General features: G+C 44.4%; 1 protein-coding gene across 1 annotated transcript in view; it reads left to right on the plus strand.

Annotated features, from left to right (window-relative positions):
* Positions 1-22,610, plus strand: part of UBE2O (ubiquitin conjugating enzyme E2 O) — a gene marked incomplete at its 5' end in the record, with an annotated part of 60,268 nt that overhangs the window by 8,369 nt on the left and 29,289 nt on the right. The window contains one exon of the mRNA XM_080356578.1: positions 21,836-21,895. Coding sequence (XP_080212704.1) covers positions 21,836-21,895 — 60 coding nt within the window. The remainder of the gene's footprint in view (positions 1-21,835; positions 21,896-22,610) is intronic.

Raw genomic sequence — 22,610 nt, forward strand, 5'->3', positions numbered from 1 at the left:
GTGATTGAACATAGACCTGAATTATCCTGACTGGGGAAGCTTTCTGAACTGGAGTGAACTTCACAAGATGAAGCAAGCTGTGTCCTGGATAAAGCAAATTGCTTCCTAGACTATGCACCTCTGTATATTCCTAAAATATAAGGAAGAAGAGATCACCTTGCAGAATTACACAGCAGGGAAGGTGACACTGCACAGGAAATACCAGAATTCCTGGCTGCTTACATTAGGAATAAACTTCAGGATTTTTAAAAATATATTAATTGATATTTTTATTATCCTCCTGTGCCAGCTGTCACTGCTTTTGGATCTCACTTTGTGTGTAAAAATTAGACAACTGGATTCAGAGTGTGTTATTGGCTCAGTAACTACCTTTTCACCCAGAACATCTGACCTGTGCAGCTGAATTGGTTTATTTGCCTTTTTGACTCTCGGCCTAGAAACTTCCTTGGTTTAGCTCTATGTGGTGTTGGGGATTGTGCTGGCGCATGACGGAAATGTCTCATTTCATTCACAAACGAAATCTGCTGTGTAATGATAAAGCAAAGTGCTAAGTACAGGGTGACTCACTGTAATAAAATGTGCAGGGCAGGAACTCCCAGGCTCTTTCCCTGCACCTCTTGCAGCCTTTGGCTGCTCCTGCTCCAGTTCACACCGTGCTTGCTCCATCAGAATTGGCTCTGGCCGCCCTCATCAGCCTCAAGTGCCTTGTTGTATTAATGTTTCTTCCCTGAAGCTGCTTTTGTCTGAGCCAGAGTGTTAGATGGAAACTTCACACTTCTCGAATCAAGCACTCTTTGTATTTCACGGGAGTATTATGTGATCTGCTCTCGTACTTCTTATTTTGTGGGGATCTTAGAGAAAGATCAATTTATGGGAAATAAATATCACAAATACAGTAATTGATGTGGTCACTGTAATGCATGTGTAAAATCTTTAATTCGTGGAGCATTTCTGTGTGGTGTCTTGGGTTGTTTTTCTTTCCTCCAGTGTTGACACCTGGAGCTTTGGCAGACATCCAGCCTGAGTTCCTGGCTTCCTCGCAATCATGTTTGTATTTTTCTTTTCCTGTTCTCAGTAACATAATTTAATACCAGATTCCAAATGGTAACCAGTATCTGTAGATGGCAATCTACCTGCTCTTGCATAATGGTTAAAGTAGTTGTGAGTTGAATGGTGTCTTATGTTAGCACAATGAATGTGACCCAAGTGTATGTTGCACTAATTCTGTGTATTCTACTGTTTAATTGCCATTCAGGTGCAAACACACAATGTGTATTCTTACTTTGTCACTCTCACTGCTGCTTTGGCTTCTTTTGTCTGTGCCACACAAGGTTCCTTTCTCTTCAGATTCCCGCAGTCTTCCTGATAAGCGTCTGTACAACTGTGTGAGCAAGGCAGTTTTGGAGAGAAAATATTCTTATCTGAGAACTCTCACGGCTGTCACACTTGCTGTAAAGTGAACACCTGTGGCAAAAGCTATTTTTTTCCTTTAGGAGTTGTGTAGATAGTTGGAAACTGATGGTGATCCCCAAGCATTGGGTTTGACAAACTGCATTTCACCTTGGCCGTAGTTGGGTGGATGGGTCTCATCACCCACCCTATCTCTAATATGGAGTGTTCTTTACTGCCCGTGGTGACTGACATGAACCTTAACTTTCTCGTGTGATAGCTTAATTAATCTCTTCTAATCAGGCATTGATAAGTGTTTGCTGTCAGGAGAACAGTGGTGAGAAATGGAGTGAAAAGATCAGCTTTTAAAGGTGGTGGTTGTAGGGCAGATTCCTGTCTCCATGCTCCTGCTTCTCTAAATGAGTGTTGTGCCTTTATTGTGTTAATGGTGAGCGCGTGGAGGGGGCAGCAAACTCGGGGTGGAGAGCTCTTGCTTTCTAGAACTTGAATCTTTATGATTGCTTGGTACTGTTTTAACCAGCAAGCCATTTTGTAGAAGCGTTTATGAGTGATCTTAGTCTGCTGTTCAGCTTCTATCTGCATCTCCTTCGTGCTGGAAGAAATGCGTTGATGCGATGACGGCAGCGAACCGAATGCCCCGCGAGCTGGAGAGCCCGTGATACTCGTTTTGGAAAGCAGCCTAAGAAATCCTGTGAAATGCTGTTTGTTCGCGCCGGTGCTGCTAACTTAGCTCCAGTTCAGTTTGGATTGCGTGCCTCTGATCTGCAGTGCTGGCAACGCTTGAATGAGGGCTCAAAACAAAAGATCAGGGTTTAGATGCAGAATGACGTTCACGGCGTCATTGTCCAACCTGTGTGTGCTATTGAGCACAGTAGAAAAGACACCAAATTGCAGTTCTTAGATATTTGCTAGCTTGGCTCTTAGCTCAGCTGGTTCCTGCTGTGCTGTAAGAGGATCAGGTGTCTTACTGCTGCTGTAGACAAAAGTTTGTTGTGGTAGCAGGCTTTTTTTCATAGCTCTTTTTTTCCACTTTTATACCATTTTGCTACTTCAGAGGCCCTTACGTGTTTATGCCCTTTGATTAGGTTTAGTATTCTCCCCGCGCCAGGATCTCTGGTGCCTCAAAGACCCTTTCTCCCCCTCCCCATTTATCTGTACATCCCTTATTTTTCCTATTTGCATTTTTCTCTGGGAGTGAAGGTATTCAGGGCAATAGCATGTTCATTGCTTTGAAGCAAGCGGTCCCTACCTGGCTCATGACAGTGGCAGAGCTGACTGATGCTTTGCCTGCCTGGCAGGGCATCCATTTTCCCCTCTCGTTTTCACAGTTTCATCAGAAAAACATCCCTGGATGTTCTCAAAACGCTCTGTTGGTTAAGCATGACCTGCCAGGCTGGGGGTGTTCCATCTGAACCAGGCAGTGCTGTTAAGCTGGGTTTTTGGGTTTTCCTGCTAATGAATAACACTGGTATGGGAGCTAAAAAGGCATTTTTTTCCCACTAAATCGCTTTATGGTATTTGAAATGAAGTAGTTAGGAGAATGAGTGTGCTAAAGAAGAGTGAAACAAAGGATGTTTATTGTGGTCCTATGTGGAAATGAGGCTCTGGTAGGAGCATTGCAAGGTTAGTACCTGCTGAGTGCATAGCTAGTGCTGCTCCTGCCAGCTCAGCCTCATCCAGACATTGCCGCTGGGTTTTTCCTGTGCTTTTGGGAAAAGAAGGCACCTGTCACATTCAGCATGTTGGCAAATCTCCATTAGAGCTTTGATTGAGCAAAGTGGCAAATCTCCATTAGAGCCCAGGAAGAGGAAGAGCTTTTAATCATAAATGACAACTTGTAGTCTGTGATTTGTGCCTAGACCTTAAGTGATGGGTGAAATTGCCCTTTTTGACACCCACCTGGCTATAAATAGTGATTTTAACTGGGGGCAGGTGCTACTGAAATGTCACTTGGGTGAAATCTGGGTGATGTGTAGAATGCACGTCTCTGAGTAGAGAGAGGAATTGTCTTTATCGGATGTATCGAAAGCTGCGCATCCCTGCCAAGAGATGTTGTAATGGTGAGATGGCCGTTTATCAGCACTTCTCTTTGCAGTGGTTTGAAACTCTAATGTTTCCTTGAATAGTCTCAGTGCTCCATTCACAAAAGCTACTGTTGTTGTTAAAATGTCACACTAATAGATCTGTATTGTTTGTATCCCACCCTACTCCTCCACTGTCAGTGATTTTTAATTTACTTATTTTTAGGAAACAACACAGTTTTCAGTTCCCTACTTCTGTGCACATCACAAAGGTTTTTTTTCCCCATTTTTATGAAGCGAAGTGTTGTTTGAGTGCCCAGACTGTTGGTAACATCTAGTAATATGCTTTTTGATGCACTGTTCAAGTATCTTCACAATTCTCTTTTTACAATTGTCCTCTGAAAGCGTAAGCTATGGTGACTTCCCCATCAAAATATTTATCCATCGCATGCCGTCTCTGCAGCATTGGTGGGGATTGGGCTTCTGATGCTGTTTTCTGCGAGAGGAATATTGCGGTTTCTCTTGATCCATTCCACCCTGAAGTGTTACTTGAACTTTGTGGAGGGGTCTGTGATTGGTATGTGTAGTAGAAGTAGGATTCAATTGCAAATGTTACTTGCCTTTATCGCTATCGTTTTCCGAGATGATAAACTCTACACTGATCATCACTTACTCTTGAGATGGGAGCGGCAGCTGCTTTTTAAACTTCATTGACATTTTTTTCTTTTTGAAAGCTACTGTATTGAAATCATCTTTGCCAGATGAAATAGACCTGGGATTTTTGAATTAATAGGCTTTAACTTTTAACCCACCTTCTGATCTTTGGGCTGTTACTGTTCAAAAGGTGACATGTAAATGCATTGACCCTGAGGTGCTTAGAGGCTTCAGGTGGCTGGATGAGAAACCTGACTGTTGAGTGCCTTTTTGCAGTTATCGTTGCTTTATTAAGTGAGCTAGTGAGGTATTGGTGAAAATCTCCAACACCCAAAGCCTGTGGAAGTTACCTCTGCATTGCCTGGTTGTGGCTGTCGGGGAGGCTTAGTGCTGGTGATGCAAGTGTGGTGACCTTACAATCCTGACAGGGTTCTGGAACGTGGCTGTGGCAGAAGACCCGATGGACAAGCATGCCCCACACCACTGGATAGAGAAATTGTAGTAATTCCCATCTTTGCATTGCCATCTCAGCCTAGGTTGCTGACCGGACTGAAAGCTAAGGAAGAACTTTGAATTTGGGGCTGGAACAACATGTATGCTTTGTCCATGGAAGTCCTAAGTGCGGTAAGAATATAGATGGAGGGTCCGTCCCAATGGGTGCAGAAATCAGGATGGTGAGAGTTGGAGTTTCTTTAAAATCATTTAACCCAGAAAAGTGGTATTTGCCTCTTCTCTTGGGTTGAAAATGCAGATTTATGACAGGAGAACTATATGGTTGTCTTGTATTCAATTAATAATTTACTAATTATTGCAGTACTTCAATACAAACCGTCCATCAGTGCAACCCTTGCAGGCAGGGGATGGTTTCAGAGGTGACATGTGTTCCTACCAGGACTCCGCCACAAAAGGTTTGTGTTACTGCTGGTCAAGTACACAGTAGGGGAGGCCCTTGTTATGTTTCAGCTTAAATATAAATGTTGACTTAAGTGTCCCTAAAAGTCTGGGGTTAAACTTCGCTTCTAAAACAGCTGAGTGTTGCACTCATACTTTTAGGCAATTGTGAAAAGTAACTTTGTTACTCCAAGGTCTGAATCCTGATAAAAGTAAAGGAGATCAGTTCACAGTGTGCTTATCATGTTCAGTGGCCCTCAAGGATGTCATACAATGGGCTCTGAAAACCCTTCTGTGTGGATTTTCAGTGGGATTTGTTATGTGTTGTTATGTAGCTCTCTGGGCAGGTAGCCCCTCATGGGTTGAAACCTTTGGAAAATCAGCTTGTCCTACCACCTCTAGTCATTTAGACTCCAGGCCAGTAGTTAGTTAATGGCTCTATACACCCAGGTTGTGCTTCTCTGGCTGATATTTGAAAACAAAGCACTTAAAAATGACAGTTCTGCAAAGGGCTGTGCAAGGAGGGGGATGAAGAGAAGCAGACTTCACCTCTTCTTCCCTTGCCGAGACTGTCATGCTCTGGTGGAGTAAGTACAGTGTGTGTGTGCATGCTGGCTCACAGCTGAGTTTGGGATTGTGCAGGTTTGTCTGAAATAGAGTTAATTTTCCGTGCAGTTGAAATCTTTTCTGCTTTGTTTCATTTCCCCAAGTCTGGCAGATGGGATGCTGAACAGCACCAGGTGTCCGTGCTGAAGTGAAGGAGTAGGATGTGATGGGAATGGTGCTGGTGGCCGGGGTCTGGCCTGCAGTAGGTGGCCCAGGTCTGGCTACCAGACCTGCCCTGGCTGCTGCCCTCGTGCAGGCAAGGCCCTTTGCATCGGCATCCATCAGCCTGTGTCTCAGAGCTGCACTGCGAAGGAAAGGACTTCATCCCATGACAAAGGAGAGGGTGTGTTTGTTTCCTTCAAAGAACTTTAAGCCTGATCTCTCCTTAGTTTGTTCTGTTTGGGATGATGTGAATAAAAGGGAAAATCAGGGGATTTTTTTTTTGTTATCCATGGCTTTCTTACCACACCCCCGATGATCTCATCTTTTTAAATCTCAGACCTGCTTCTGTGTAACATAATCCTTGTCATTTTGTGACAGCTTATTGTATCCCCATTCTCTGTGCACCTCCTGATGTTAACTGCTTAGTATACCAAAGCAGGAGTTATTTTTATTGCTGTCAGTATTGTTGAGCTTTGCAGCATTGGGTGTATCCTGTTCTGCATCACGCATTAACAAAGCTAACAGACTTCAGAGGTATCGGGGGGGTCTTTATTGCTGGTGGTGATGGAGAGGGTAGAAAAATGATGTGGATTAGCCTGTAAAAACTGTTTGTTTGGGTTTTTTTAATCTCTAAAATGGATATAAGATTGGAAAAGTGTAAATCTGAAATGCTTCCTGTTGAGAATGCATTGATCAAATTAGTGTTTCCCAAGGGCTGTGGCAGTGAGGTGTGTTACTGTCATGGCTTTTTCTAGCCCTTTTCAGTTCCTATTGCAGCCCTGACACCCTCACGAGCAGGACACTCCTACTCTTAAAGCAGTGATTTTTCCTGTTTCTGGGAACAAGGGTAAGGTGTAATCCTTACATGAGTTGCTGCTCCCTTTTTGTATTTTAATGCAGGTGGTGAGTCTGTCTGTACATTCTCTTTACTAATGGCTGTTAGGCTTATTTACTGTGGAGACGAGTTAAGGTTGCTGACTGCCTCAAAGACTTCTCCTGGTTTTCTTTTCCTCAAACCCAATCTTGATTGAAGTTTTGCCAGGAGACAGCCCCTTGCCCAACAAGGTGAAGCAGCTGGCTGGGCTCATTGGGGCTTTGGTGTCCACCGATCCTAGCGGTCTCTGGAGCGGAGGGTGCGGGTCAGATCAGGCTACAGATGCTGCCTGCCCGTATTTGAATGCAATGGGTTTTTTACCACTCTCTCCTGGAGCTTCTGTAAGCTGTGTGTTATCTGAAGAGACACGAGGCTGCTCCAGCCATCCCTGCTGAACCCAGAAAAAATGCTGGAGCTGATTAAACAGGCACATTCCCTCTGGAGATGGGCCGCCTTCGAGCAGAGGAATGTAGGTCATGGTTAAGTATATAAAATGAAAAAAAGACTCCATTGTAATGGCAGCATTTCACTTAGATAATCCAGTGAGGTCCTCACACTAATGGAAAACCTGTTCTTACATACACGTTATTTCATATGACTCATTAAGCAAACCTAATTAAGTAGCAGCTTCAGCCCTACTAAATACCATGGCAAATGTGATTCTTAAGGCTCCATGGCTGGCATTCTGACCACTCCATCCTCCTGTCTGCTGTTTTCTCTGTCCAAATCCATGTTCTCAGCCTTTGGTGCCCCAGGCAAGGGTAAAGGAGGAAAGCAGCAAGGTGTGAGGCACCGGCAAGTACCTGAGAGGATAAAGGTAATGTTGCATACATGGCCATCTGAGCCAGGCACGTAGCTCCGGGGTAATGAGAATTGAATCTGGGCAGGTAAATTAAGTGAGATGGATCTGGCTCTGCACAGAGGAGGGAGTGCTCAGTGTTCACTGCATGAATCTGCTGTAAAGGTGCATGTCGTAGCATGCAGGAGATCTTGTAATGCACGCCTGATAAGGGGTGAATAAAAAAACAACTGACAAATACCCGTCAGCAGTGAGTCTGAGGCTGGTGGTTATATTATGCAGGTGTTCACAGCTGAGGACCTTTTAGTACAGGATTGTGCCACATCAGGTGCCTTCTGGATTATTTTTTTTAGTTTGTGGTAAGAACACAATGTGCAACTTATATTAATAGAAAAAATATCCCTTTTGCAGCTTTTTCTGTGTATTCAGCATACTTTGAAATCTTGACAGTATCTTGCATATCTGAGTATCTGAGTAGATACTTAAGTATATGCAGAGCGTACACCCTCAAATGGAAAAGTGCCATGTTTGGCTTATTATTGTCCACTATTTAACGGTGCACCTGATTTTTCTTAGCAGCTGATGACACTGTGCCTTTACAGACACAAAGATTGCAAAGCTGGGGAATCTTTGAGTGAAAATCGCTGTTGTACGCATAGGAGTATCCTGGCAGTGGTTGGTCTGAGTTGTTTTGAGTTGCTGCTGGAGGTTACATATCTTTTTCAGAAGCCTGCCACATCCGCAGAGTACACAGTGGCCATTAATGAGTAGGGGCAGTTTTAAGGGAGAGCCTAGTTTGTATGTCTAATTAGGAACTGCCCATGTGTCTGTATGTCTAATTAGGCTGCCCACAGAGTGCAGCCTGAGGCTTATCAACCCACCATCCCTTCCCAGAACACGGCCGGGACTCAGCACCTTGCAGTGGTCCTGCTTATGGTTGTGCCGATGCTGTTCAGTTCGTGCCGTGTGGCTTTGGGGTGACTCTGAAATCTGCTGTCCCATCACTACTTTCCGCAGTCACAAGCCTGCAGTTTTGTCCCCTTTTCAGGGGTTTGCAGGGCAGTCCTGCCGGGGCATTTTGCATTTTGGCAGTGCTGGGTAGAGGCAAAGTTCAGCTCAGCTCCATTTTGCTGGCAGCGCAGGAGGAGGCCGAGTGCTGCTCCAGCTGTCAGGGGAGCTCAGCTCTCTAAATCATCTTCTGAGGGTATTTTTATAGTGTTTGCAAACCTACCCGAACTGTGTTTATGGCTCAGTGTTTCACCGAGCTGGTGATGGACTGAAATCCCTGAAGTCATTAAAGCAAAGAACATATTATGTATATGGCACATAACGAAGAGTCTGGCAAAAGAGTTAAAGCAAAATATACGCTTTCCTACTGTATTCATGCATCAATATATCCTCAAAAAAGGGTATTCTAGGAAGTAGTCATCCTGTGAATTACAGTTCCAGGAAATACAGGGCTCCCTGTCAAGGATAATTGACCTTGTTTAAGAAGTTAAAATGTATTTTGCAGAGGAGGCTATTGATTAGTTGTTCACCAGACTGTTTTTATTCTTTGGTGTGTAGATGCAAAGGCATCCAGATGTACAAAGCACGCATTTGAAGTCACGCCACTGTAGGGATGGGGATCAGTGGCTTTGTAATTGATTAGCTGCATCATTTGTCTTTAGTGTTTTTTTCCTCTTGGTTAAGAAATTCCCAAGAGGCTGTTAGCATAGGTATAATGCAACACTCAATATTGTGTCTGTGCTAGGAATCTAGAGCCTTTCTGCTCTGAAAGGCTTTTTTTTGTGGTGTTTTTTTTAATGGGAAAAAGGAGCTTCTCACTGACTAGCTGTGTGTCTGTTTGGCGGCAGAACTGCTGACTTCAGGCAAACAGGCTTTTAGCTGCATTTTGCTCATGCTGTCTGGAGTGAGCACTTATTGCTCTAAGGGCAGCCTCAGCAGAGCTGCTTACCACTCAGGCTACACCTCGGAGTCCGTGGAGGCGGGGAAAATACTTAAGATGAAAATCTCAGCTCATCTCAGACCTTAGGCTGAGCTTGCAGGTCTGAGAAAGGGTGTGAAGGATAAGAGGGGGGCGCATGTGCTTTGTAACTGTGCAATATATGACAGAGCTGCCAAGTCAAACGTGACATCCCCCAATGCCATTTCAGCATCTTTTCTAACCAGATCTGAAATATCTTACAGGTGATGTCACTGATGTTTGTCATATTAGGCCAGGAAGAGGGTAGAGACGTGCTCCCATATTCCTGCTGAAGGTGTACAAATGTGGAGAAGGCTTTCCAAAAAACCCACTAGGAGCAGCCTGCTGATCTGTATGCAGAGGTGAGGGATGCAGCCAAGCATCCCTTAAACAGATTTAAACCCCAGTTAGGAAAGTTCTGAGACTTTTGTCTTTGACTCTACGGGGAGATAGTCAGCTCCAAGGTGAGTTCTGTTAACACTCAATCTCCCATTGCTTGCCCATGAGATGTGACCTTTTAGAAATGTTTTGAGTGAAGGGGCAGTTCCAGGTTTCTCTGAAAAAGGGAAGGTTTTGGTTTCATGGCTGGCTTAGAAGTGTGTTACTGCCCTGGGGACTCTGCAGGGTCTCCTAAATGCCGAAGCCATTCTTGAAAACTGGGCTGGAGCATCTTGGGCAATATTTTTTCCCAGTAACTTGTGATTGCTGTACAGCTGTTTGGCTGCGTTGTGATGTAGAGTGTGTATGGAGTTGAGGAGCATAAAGCTCTACTCCTACAAGAAGTGTAGTGTTGTCTATATGCTATGTCCAGGGGAAAACCGGGTTGGCACAGATTCATGCAGGTATGAAGGATTTTGCCCTTAAAACCTGTGTGCAGAGAGGTGTTTAATAATGCAACTTCAGGTTTAGAATGGGAACTGTATGTACTTCATTCAAAACCAGGGAACATCTGGCTTTATTGCTCCTCTGGTTTCTATGCCGTTGGTGAAAGTGTTTACTGATACCAGCAGCTCAGTGACTCCATCTATATATGTGCTCTTTGGTTGCTCAGTTGCCAAGGAAGGGATAGGGAGAAAAGAAGATTCCCTGAGCTATAACCTTGAATTATTGTCACATTAATAACTGAACAGATACTTGCAGAGTAACACAGAGGTGTTTCCATGCAGATGTTAGATGTTCTGCTGGGCAAATGCTGTGTTGTCTTAGGTTGCTGGCACAAATCTGAAGAGCTTATGATAAATGGTTTAGAAGTCAGCGTAGAAAACACCTGGAGGCAAAATGATACAGTAGCGTTGTGTGATTGCATTGATGGCTTTTAAATGTGATATTGAAAGCTTTGTGCTCTGACTGAAAGGATAAGGAAGAAAAAGTCCACTAAACTTAGTGTACAAGGGGGGTGAAAAGTGTTTTGCTCCAACAGTATGAAGTTGGACTCGGAGGAGTTTTTATGCTTCTGTCCCTATTGCGTTGTTGCTGCCACCAGTCCTGGTGAGATCTTCTCAGCGTTATTAAAGGGAATTGAATGTTGGTTGGAGGCAATGAATTAAACCTGCTGTGGCTGGGAGATGTTTTAGTCTTCCCCCTGCCATTCTGCAAGTGTTGAATACACCCCTTGAACAAAAAGGCACGTAACAGCACGGGGATTCCAGAAATTCAGGCATCAAATAACTGTGCTTCTGTAGCCTGGTGTATGGATTCAGTATGGGCTGTTCCTTTTTGTAATGGCCAATACAGCATTTACGTATGGGGAGGGTAACTGAAACTCTTTCAGTGAATAGAAAATGCAGCTGAGGTTTTTTGGGCAATGATGCAATCGTGCTGCATTGTCCCAGCAGCATTCACACACTTCTGCGGTGTGAGCTGGGGAGTGGCTTTGCTGTCAGAATAAATGCGTGCTGGGGGTACCCACATTGGCACTGAGTTTTGGGTGGATTCTCTCTAGTGTTCCAGAGCCTCCCTGAGCTGGTCATAAAGGCTATTTTTTAAGAAAAAAAAAAAACAAACACCAATATATGATATCTGTGGATACAGCTGTTTCAGAAGGCATGTTATTGAACAGAAAGCCTTTGCCGAACGCTTGCTGTCTTGCAGCTAGCGTTAGCCATCATGTCTCTTAAAACAGCTCTTGCCTTTGCTCTGTGTGGGGAGGGACTGGAGAAGTGACCCTGGACATATGTCCTGGTGAGGATGCTGGTTTCCTTGCGAATTAGATTTCAGTTTTCCCAAGCGCTCTTAATCACTAGCTATCAAAACTGCCTCCATCTCCAGCCTAAGCATCCTGTATTTCCCAGCTAAGCCAGCAAATTCACCCAAGTCCTGATCCACTTGGTTGCATTCACTGTTCTGCCTCTTCTCCTTGGGCTTCAGACAGCCTGTCTGTCCATGCAGCGTTTCTCATATGTAACGGAGCAGTTGGGCACTGCGGTGTGTTTGGGGAGCGTGTTCTGCATGTGGGACCAACCCAGAATATTTCTCCAGGGGACGCTCTCGTTCCAGAGCAGGCGTGAACCTCTGAGAAGCCACAGGAGACCTGTCAGCTCCACGCACTCGCTGCCCAGGACTGACTGGGAGCCTAGCGTGACACAGCATTTGCTGTGCTTTCAGCTAGAGCTATTTATACATCGCTTTTCAGTGTTATTTTGTCTCCTCTAGGAGATTCTGGACTTGATAAAATCATACTGCATTAGTTTATTAAATTTGCTGCAGTTCCTGGACCTAGATGAGTATTTTGGCTCTGTGGCAGCACTGGACCTCTGCGTCCAAACGTGTGAGGGAATTTCATCGTTAAGGTATGTCTGGATTCAGCCCCTAAGGCGGTTTGACCTGCAAACTGGACTTGTGTTGGTTCTTAGGTTTGAACCAAACCTGGCACACTAGGGTTTTAAGGATAATAGGCTAATATCTTCCCTCTCTCCTAGGAGAGAAAATTGCAGCAATTGTGAAACATGACTGTGTTTGGGGGAAGGGCCTCCTGCGAGGGTGGTAGTGGAGGCTCTGGGTGAAAGGAAGGGAAAGAAGAGTGGGCTGTATTACACTAACTGTCCTGTGTCAACCTCCTACGTTCGGGTGTCGCATGGCTGACATCCTATCAAAGAGCTCTGGCTGTGTCCGGAATTTTAAGCAGCTTTATAAATAGCGTTGCTCAAACCGCCTGTGTGTTCAGAGACTGTGAAGGACTAGGGTAGACCAAAATATTACAGTTTAATTTTTGAACCAGTCCAAAAACTGGAGAAAGAGTGAAACCTGGAATGTAGAAACACCCGTGGGTTATCTTCCTCTGCAATGCAAAGCACACATGTCTGGGAAGGGGGTCTGTTAGAGCATTGCTGGAGATTGCTATGAGACTCACAAAGCACGAATATATGAATCTTGTTAAGGCATCTCAAACTATTCTTTCTCTCCTACTTGCCTGCTGTCTTAAAGCTGCTTGCAGGTTATGCTGTCTCTGAATAATTGTGAACAATTAGAAGCTAATTTAAATGGCTGGTTTGTATTCACAGCAGCAGCATATGAGCTAACCAGCTGGAAAGCAGACACGGTGATTTTCTATTGATATGTCTCCCTCTTGTTGTTCCCTGGCAGTTTTGGCAAGGTGGATTTTTGCTGGGGGCTGATAAGGCGTTGCTCCTGCACACTGCTGACCTGATTGCAAGGGCAGAGTGGATGCTTCATCCCCTGATGTAGAGTTACCTCCAACCAGCAGAGTCCAGTTTTGGCTCAACAGAAAAACCCTCCCTGGTTTGCTCCAGTAATGGAGTAAAGGAGTATTTCTCCTGGATATGCTCTTTATTCTTACCGTCAAAGATGTAGATGGGGCAGTGCACTTACTCAGGAGTGAATTGGTCAGCAACAGTACACAGATTTCCTCACAGCATCCTTTTTCTCCTCTGGAAAGGCAGGTGGAGGCTCAGGCAGCCCCACTCTGTCCTCCAGGCCTGGCAATGTGCCCCAAGTGCCACTCGGAGCGGCAAGTGACTGATTTTTTACACCACTGATGCTGTCCAGATGGCAACCCCAGCGCCGTCCAGCAAGAAGGTGGAAAACCTGTTGTGTGGTAACTGCCATCTGCCCCCCAAGGCAACCATTTGAGGAATCTTTTTTGCTTCAGGTAAATGAAAGAGCTACTGGACAGGTTCTTTTAGCACGTAAGGATGACACAGCTTAACTGTCAAGCTCAAACAGAGGCTGTTGAGAATCCCTGGGATCTACACAGGTGGCTGAAATGAGCATCCACTGTCACACCGGTTGGTACTGGCATCCAGGTGAGCTGTTCCTTGGAGCCTCTTCTAGCAGGCAAATGCATCTCACTTAGACATTGTTAGGTACTGCCAAAAAGATCAGCACAGCCCTTGCTTTCACCTGGATGGTTAATGTTCACCAGTTTCCACAGCCATCCCCTTAGGTCCTGCTTGAACTGGGTATCTCTCAACAAGCTGGGCTTGGGTGTCTGTGGAGGTGCTGTGCTCCTCACCTGTTCTCCTGGTGGGTTGCTAGCTCTGACCTGTGTTTCAGGTCAGACTTTACTGAGTGAGACAGAGAAGTATTGCCTGATGTACTGGCAAAATGTTGTCTGCTTCTCTCCTTACTGCTTCCCACCAGCTTCTCCTGTGGCTTTAACCGCAGTCTCGTGTGGGTTTTTGCAGGTAACAGTGCCATCTGGTGCTAGAGCATTGCTCTTTATCAAGTTTTTCTCACATTCTTAGGCAGAGGGAGTAGGACAGTATGGCTTTTAATCAGCCATCTTACTCTAAGGAGATGAGAGGAGGAGTGTCCTGTGACAATCTGTGCTGTAGGGACATTGCACCTGGAGGAGATCCATTAGGCCTGTCTTGGCTTTTCTGTTGAACTGATTTTCCTGGAACTGTTATACCCAGAAGATTGGGTACATGAAGCAAGAAGTATAGCACTGAGATGGGGAATCATTTCTTTTACTATAAACTGCTGCTAAGAAGAGAAATCCGATGTTTAGATTAAATCCTGTAATTTGGGATATCTTTGAAAGATTCCCCATAGGACTCTAAGTGGCTTATTGCTAGACTTACTAGTCAGTAAATCTCCTCTTACAATATCATTCCATATTTTATAGTCATAGCTGTGTATTTTTAAACTTTAGCTTTCTGTATCTTTATGCTGAGCATCATGATTGTGTTCATTCTTTCTGAATTATTTTTCAGGTCTCCTTTTTGCATGCATGGGGTTCACTTTGCATTCCCACATGGAAAGACCTGGTTATTAGTTGATGTGAGTGAGTTTACATGATGTAAGCCTGTCTAAACAAATAATTCAGCAGCACTTGATGACAAGGTTGGACAAAGCCAAACTTTTCTGTAACTCTTCCCAGTTGCACTGAGGATCATTCTCGCCTGTGGAGTCTAGAAAGCTCAGTAGGCTGTTGAGTAGGCTTTACTCCTTCTTCAAGCATCTAACCCAGGTTCACATGCCAGTGGGTTCCCTGCTGCCACATCTCTCTTGTGATGAGTAATGATGCTCAGTTTTTACATGTAAGGTAGAAATGTGAGACTAAGGATGCTGAAAAGCTGTGATTTGCTGGTTATAGGTGGGAGGGTGGATTTGTGCAGCTTTCCTTATTCTCCCTCCAGGATCCTTCTCTCTCCCAACCGTGCTGCTGCCTCTACTGGGAATTGCTCCTAAACCTACTTATTTTCCTTTAATTAATAACCCAGTAACCCTCCTGTCATCTCGTCTTCCTTCCCTTGCATTATTGCCTTGTACTTTGTCTTCAGTTTGAGATTGGTGTGCATACCAGGCCAGAGAATCTGTCTGGTGGTGTTTTCCATAATGTCATGTAAATTTGCAGAGCTACAGAAGTGATTTGTTGCCAGTATAATAAATAATGCTTGACAGTCCTGGACAAGGGAAATCCAAGTGAAAGATTTACTTTTTCTAAGCAAAAGATTTATGTTAAAGCCGGATTCCTCTGCCTCAGAGCACAGCATTTACCCACGTTATAATTAAACTGAACTTTCGTTGCATCCAGTTATTTGTTAAGACTTTATAGCCAAATTCCACTTCTTGGAAAAGGAAAGCAGAGCCTTTTGGTGTCTGTCTGCCAGAAGGCTCAAAGGTGATATTTGTTGGGAGGAGGGGAGATGCTGCAGTGTATTGCTATAAGTGAAGGACCAGAACTATGCTGCAGGAGGAATTTTCTGTCTACGGAGGATGCAAAGATATTCTGCCACCAAAGAACTCTACTACAAGCAGAGGAAGGGAGAAAAAAAAACCCAACAGGTAGGGTGATTAGAAATGTAGATAGGGACAAAAGTAGCTCCAAGTCCACTGCGGTTACAGGTGCAGATAAAGGAGGCTTAGGGAGCTTCAGCATGAAGTTGGAAGGAATTCAACTGAATGGCACAACTGGAGGTTTGTGTATCTCCATAATATGTCATAAAGACAAATTAAAGAGCTGTCAGTTTATCTTTTAGAACGGCAGGTCCCCGGGGAGGCTCGCTGTGTTGGGAGATTATGGAACTCGTGAGACAGCTGGATTTTGAAGCCACCAGTGGAACAAGCCTTCCCACAGCACTAGCAGCGTTGAAAGGGAATGTGATGCAGAGCCAATGGCTGCATTCTCATTTTTCAGATTGCCTCATCTCCTGTGGGTGTTGCAAAGGCTTTTCTCCACAGTCACCTTTTTGGCTTTTTAGAAGATCACAGGTGCTGCCTGTCTCTGGTGTGTAATTTGATAAAAATTCATGTCCCCTTAATACAGGGGCTTTAAAACTTTTGTAGACATTCAGCTGGTGGTGGGCAAGTTTATTCCAGAGCAGTGTGTGATGGCCTGGAAGCTGCTGTGCTCATCCCTACCAGCAATGGGGCCTTCATGAGCTAAATTAAGAAATTCTACTTTAGATCATGCCTTTCGATTGTTGTCTGGAACAAGCGTTATGTCCACACTGTACAGTTAAAGCCACAGTAGTTCACTGGTAACGGGCACTACTTGGAGTGGGCTTAGCGGTAAATCTTAGTTTGTGCTGAACATCGGATGATCGGCAGATTCAGATATGCCGGTTGCATGAACAAAAGAAATTGTAATGCATTGTCAGTTGGCTGCTGCAGGTAGTGCTGCACGTGATGCAAAGCTATTAGCTTCATCTTAGCTTCTATGAAGTCCCTTAAAGCATTTATTTCCATTTAGGGAACGTTTGGGCTCCTCCCTGCCTAGCCCTGTTCCGTTCTTCCTGCAGCGAAGTTAATGTTCAACCTGCCCTATGCAGAAGGGTGTTTTGCACTGCCTGGAACAGCCTCATGAACCAGCTTTTGAACTCTTTTGCACTGAACTAATATAGGAAACAAAGATCCTGCTTGCTGTCCTTCCCTTGCTTTGACCAGTCCAAATGGGGAACTGCATTTTCCTGAATTACTCAGGTTTTGGAGAGTTGAATACAGACCAATTTTTTTAATCTGCTGGTGGAATTCCTAAGTAGCTCTATATATTTTCTCCTTTCATAATTCTTTGAGTGCTTTGAAATGACAAGCGGTACCATGACATCATGAAAATGCAGAATGCTGATGTTAAAAAACAAAATGGCTAAAAACTTAAATGCATATAAATGCATTACTTATATGGCAGACTGTTGTGTAGCAGAGTGTTGGGAGCCACATACCACTCCAACATATACCGCTCCATCAGGCTGAAGCCTAAATCCTGTCCCAGAAGGGCATGTTTCTTCTCCAAGAAATGTTGGGAGTCTCCACAACCTCCCGTCTCAAACAGATTTTGGACTTTTTGTCTGGAAGAGCCACAGACCACATGTGCTCACCATCCAGAAATAGCCAGGAGCTGTCACAGGCAGAACTTCTGTGCCACTGAGCACAGAAGATTTATTCTCAGAGTTTTGCAGCTGCATCCCTCAAAGGTTGTTTTTAAAACGCCCTGTATTGTTCAGCTCTTCTGGGTAGCAGAATTTTGGTTCTTAGGACTGTTGAGTTTCTAGTAGTCTTATTTCTCCCCATATTCTCTCCCCATAAAATCCAGTGTGGTTGGAAACTTCGGGGTGTTGAAGTGGCACATGTTGTTTCACTTGTAGATGTTGCCGTGTGAACCAAATCTGAGCATCCCTGGGATTCTCTGCTCTTGCTGATTTATCCTTTCTCCTCCTGCTTTTTAGACTGCTCATGTGCAGCACAATATGATCAATGTAACAGAAGTCTTCAAGGGAAGTGAACTATGTACATGGAACATATTTTTCCCCGAGAGTAGTATCTGATGCCACTGGTAATGTGTTGATGCTGAAGTTTATATTAAAAATATCTTGGCTTCAGATCTTCTGGGTCTTTGAATCTCTGAACCTTTGTCATCTAACTCTATGCTATATTTGGACAGCTGACTTGCTATTTTAGACACCTCATTTGGATTTGAATAAAACCAGCTTGTGTCGAGATGATTGCTGCACACTACTGTTTTAGCTGAAGTGTTTGGGTGTGTAGTCAGACCTTAGTTTAAAAATAAAACTAATTGTGGGATGCTGAGCTGTGCTGGCTGCTGCCAGCAGTGTTCCCTTCTGTCCCACGGCCACCAACACCTGTCCCATGGGCAGCTGTTGAGCTGCTCCAGGTTACAGCTGGACATAGCATCTCTTGGCATGTTTTTATTTTCTCTTAGTGCCCAGGACTGGAGCTGCTGGTGGCCGGGACCTGCTTCACATAGCAAGGAAGCTTCCCCTGAACCTCCAGTAAGAGCCATGCGGTGAACCCGCTCACAAACCAATGCTGTCTGGTGCAGGTTTCTGAATTGCAGCTTCAGCGCTGGAGAAAAGGACGTAATAGCTTTCAAGTTTAGAAAGCAGGTGGAAATACGGTACACCATGTCCTGGTTCACGTGGGCTTACAAGTGCTGTGAAGCCACATAATTCAAAAGACCGATAAGGAGCATGTCTGTCAGCTGCATGAAGCAAAGTGGTATCATTTCATAGCACTTGGATTAGGCTTTAACTGATTGTGGAGCATCCCCTGAGTGCGTAGTGAGATTTAGAGAGCTCTGTGGTACCTTAGTACCTGGTGCTACAGTAGACATTACGATTTGCTCTTAACCTGTGTTTTTTCTTTTGCCTCTGAACATTGCTGCAAGTTTCCCTGATGACTTTCAAGCTAACATGTAGGTACTGTCCCTTCAAAACAACAATACTAATTATTTTTCCCATCGCATTTTCTTTTGTAGTTCCACTGAGAGAACTCACCATCCATATTACAAGACAGGCCTTATAAAATTGCAAGTAATTTTTTTCTTTTTCTGTTCGCTAATGTAGCAGGAGAACAGTGGTTTAAATGAGATCAGTTACACAAGACGTATGAGGGAGGTGCTGGGACTTGAGATGATGGAGAAATAGCCCAGACTGAATAGTGGTAGCAGGTCTCAGCTTGGCTTCCCTGCCCTTGTGGTGGTGACCACTGCTTGCCAACTCCTTACTTAACTCCCATGGCAGAACCATCATAGATATTTCACTGCTGACTCTTAGACAAAATCTCAACCATCAGATAGTTTGGGTAAATATATTGAGTTTCATCTCCCGTACTATGCTTTCCTCTGTTCTTTTACTATGCTTTCCTCTGTTCCTTTTCAGTGCCTTGTATTCCTGTTTTCACAAGCAGTTACCAAAGGAGGGTGGGTGTGTGCTGCTTTTCCTCCATCCTTATGTGACTGTTCCCAGAGCTCTTGTTTTGGAGGATAAAATCTGAAATGTATTTGGAATAGAAACTGATGTTCTCCTCACTGCAGGGATCGTGTTGCAGGTAGAGGCCGTGGGATCACACTAGCACCCTGGAGCAAATTTTGTTCTTCGTTGGTTGGACATTGCCTTATTTAACATACATGGATGTGAATTTACTTTTTAAAAGGTGGCACAAACCATGCCTTGTGTTTGAGGTGCTGGGAGGGTGTCGAACCCAGCTGGTAACGCAGGAGTGTGGGATTAGCTGAGAGCATCTCTGGGAAACTTGTATTTCTCATTCTTGGGGCTATTATCTAGACACATGGCTACAACATAAAACTAGTCATGTTAATATTGACTTTCACAGAGGTAATTATAGCAACTGAGCTGTAAGTACCTATTTTAAAAGTGCTTCTCCACTACTGAGTTCCCTTGCTGCTGAGCAAGAGGCCTGACCTTGGGCTGGTGATCCCATCGCTCTGGCTACAACAGACGAGAGGTGGAATGACTGACCTGTCCTGTGTTCACCATCAGCCGTTCTGGCTTCCCCTGGTTGGGTTTCTGCTGGGTTTTGACAATCTTTAATGTGATGACAGGCCTGCTAAGTATTTATTGTTGATGCTGGCGTTCTGCTGACTACTTGGCTTGCTTATCCTAGTGACTGAGGCAGGTGGGTCTGGCACATGAAGCTGCAAATAGTCCTGCTGCTTTTAAAAAAATCAAGGGATCTGAAAGCAGATTAAATGTAGTCTCCCTGCAGAGGAAGTTTTATGAGTTGTTTTGGGAAGGATTTGTGTGATTGTATCATTCAGGATCACAAACTGGGAAAGCTACTAATTTACAACTTTTATAATTGAGCAGAGCTGACAAACACACAAATATTGCTGCTGCCAGGTAGCGTCAGATCATCTTGTCAATCTCTATTCTTCAGATACTGCTTAATAGAGAACAATATGGCTCAATGATATGTTGAAACATAATGCATCAATTTAAACACCACGTGTCAGAGATTAAATTGCCCTAATGTGTGTTGAAATGAAAGTATCGTTATACACTTGGAGCTCTGCAGCAAGAGAACTGGAGTTAAAATACACAAACTGCTGCTCACACATGAGCACTTACTGGAATGTGAATATTGCTGCCTGCTTCTGGATGTTAAGAGCCTATCTATACAGTACTTATTTTAACAAAGAACTTTAGAAAGCTGTATAAAAATTGATGTCTATATATATATATACACCCTGGTGGGATGTGGGAGGCAATGAAAACACTTCCACAATCCAGAAATGGGCTGTGGGAAGCTTCAGGTTTCCCACTCCAGTGGAGTTCCGACTCCAGAAGCTGGGTCTAAAAGCCTCGCTGGCTGTCTCTCTTCCTCTCTTACTGAAACATGCAATCAAGAAGGCAATAAGTATGCAGGTACTTTGGTTTGATTGCGGATCCTGTCCTTGGATTATAGATTTATGTCTAATTTAGTAAAGCAGGATGTAAGCCAGGGTGTGGGTTAGGACAAAATGCTGACAAAGCACAGTGGAATTTGGACTGGGAGGTCAACAAGGAAAAGCACTGAATGCAGCACCGGTGCAGAGATGGATTCTGAAATTAGGATGTGAAACGGGCTCTGTTCCTGGTGCTGCATTCATGTGGTGCTTCACAAAACATGTGGTGTGTAATTAGTGTATTTGCAGGGTTCAGAACGATATACTGATGCAAATATGTTCTTGAGCACTGAAAGGCAGGTGAGACTCTCCCTGTTCAGCAGAAGGAGATCTTACCTGAGTTACTAGGAGGCTGAGCAAGGCTGAAATTAGAGCTCAATCCCATGGACTTCTGATTCATGTACTTCCGATGTTAACCCTTGTGTGGCATTTTCATAGTGTATTCGATGGCAACTGCATTTTGCAGTTTTGAGCTTGTTGATAACGCTTTTCAAGTAGCCTGTGAGTAGACTTGAGATCACTGAAGCAGCCTGGGGAAGGACCACTTTTGGAGGGACATCACTTGGTCAACTGGCCAGTACTCACTGGAGATTCGTTAAGTGATACCTCCTCGTACCAGTACTGACTCCTGATGCCCAGAGCTCTCAATATACTGATGTAACATGTGTAATGTTGGTCCAGTTTCATCTTTGTTGCCAGCACTAGCTCTTTCCCAGCAAGGCCCTTATTGATGTTTTGTGCTAACCTGTGTGGACCTGGGGGCTCCTGAAGACAGCAGCACCCATTTCTCTTTTCTTGTTCCAAGTCAAACGCTTGCTGTAGTGAATTTGGCACCAAAGCCAGCTCTCCTGTGAGCTAAGTCTTCTCACTATACAGTATTTTGCTTAAAAAGTTCCAGGCCAAACAGGGTCTCCACAGATATTTTGGGGTATCCTCGGTGAAAAGTGTGCAGGATAAGACACAAACTGTGGTGTGATGTGCTTATTCCTGTGTCTTCTGTCTTCTCCAGTACATAGACTGGATGTGGGTGGGAAAGGCTGCGTGATGCAGACGGGGGAAGAGTGAGACTTGAAGCAATGAACAAGGCAAAATGTCTGCACCCTTTCTGATGGGGCTGCTGACTTAGAGCACAGGTTGCCTGGTTGCTATGTTTCAGATCTGTCCATTGGATTTTGCGAAAATGCCGAGGGGATTAACTCCGTGTATGAAGTACCTCAGCATCCTCTGCTGACAACCTGCTCAGTCTGGGGGAATGCGATACTGTGCATTGGTATTTATCATATTATTTCTGACCAGGTATCATCTGGGGTCGCTAAATTGTGTCTGTCTCTCTCTCTCCCCTTAGCTGAAGCTTGAAGATCGCTCTGTGGTCCCTCGAGATGTGGTCAGACACAGGAGCTCCAGTGTAAGTGCTTTTCTCTTTGTCCCTTTTTGATTGTGATACTGCTGCATGGATTTCTGAGACTTGCCAAATTGCCTGAATGGAGCTGAATGGTAATGCTTTGAGCATGTTCTATTTTTAGTGTGTTTTATAGTCCTAGCTGCATCCTTTGAAAATGAAATGCTGATAAGGCTGCCTCTCTACTGTTGCATATCGGCAAAGGTCTCCTGAGTAAGCGAACCTGATAATGTCAGGTAATGAGATGAGAAGCTTGTCTCTCTCCCCATCCTTTATGTTTTAAATCAATCCATTCTGAGGTGCGAGGAGCACGGACCTTCTCTCTTGGACCTAACGGGAAGGCTGGAGTGGAGACACATCACGTTACACTGTGTGCTACAGTGGGGACTTTGGAGGAAATATTTTCAGGGAGGCCTCCCAGTCTGCAGTGTGCACCATCTTGCCCAATTGCTTTCCAAAATACAGCAAATCCCAACACTGCTGAAGCATCTGGCACAACTAGGTTTGCAGAAAGCAAGCTGATTTTTAGCAGCCTATAATCGTCACCTTCCCTTTTACTGGATACTAGTTTAATTCCTAATCATTCTGTTCTAGTTATACAGCATTTATTGCTTATCAGAGATGTGTGGATTTGGGTTTTTTTTGTGTGTAGGGAATACTGGGAACATTGTTCAGATCGATGATGGGCTGGGATGTGGTCTCTTTAGCAGCTTAGCTGGGT

Source organism: Nesoenas mayeri (assembly GCF_963082525.1).
Source record: "Nesoenas mayeri genome assembly, chromosome: 19".
Classification (NCBI taxonomy): domain Eukaryota; kingdom Metazoa; phylum Chordata; class Aves; order Columbiformes; family Columbidae; genus Nesoenas; species Nesoenas mayeri.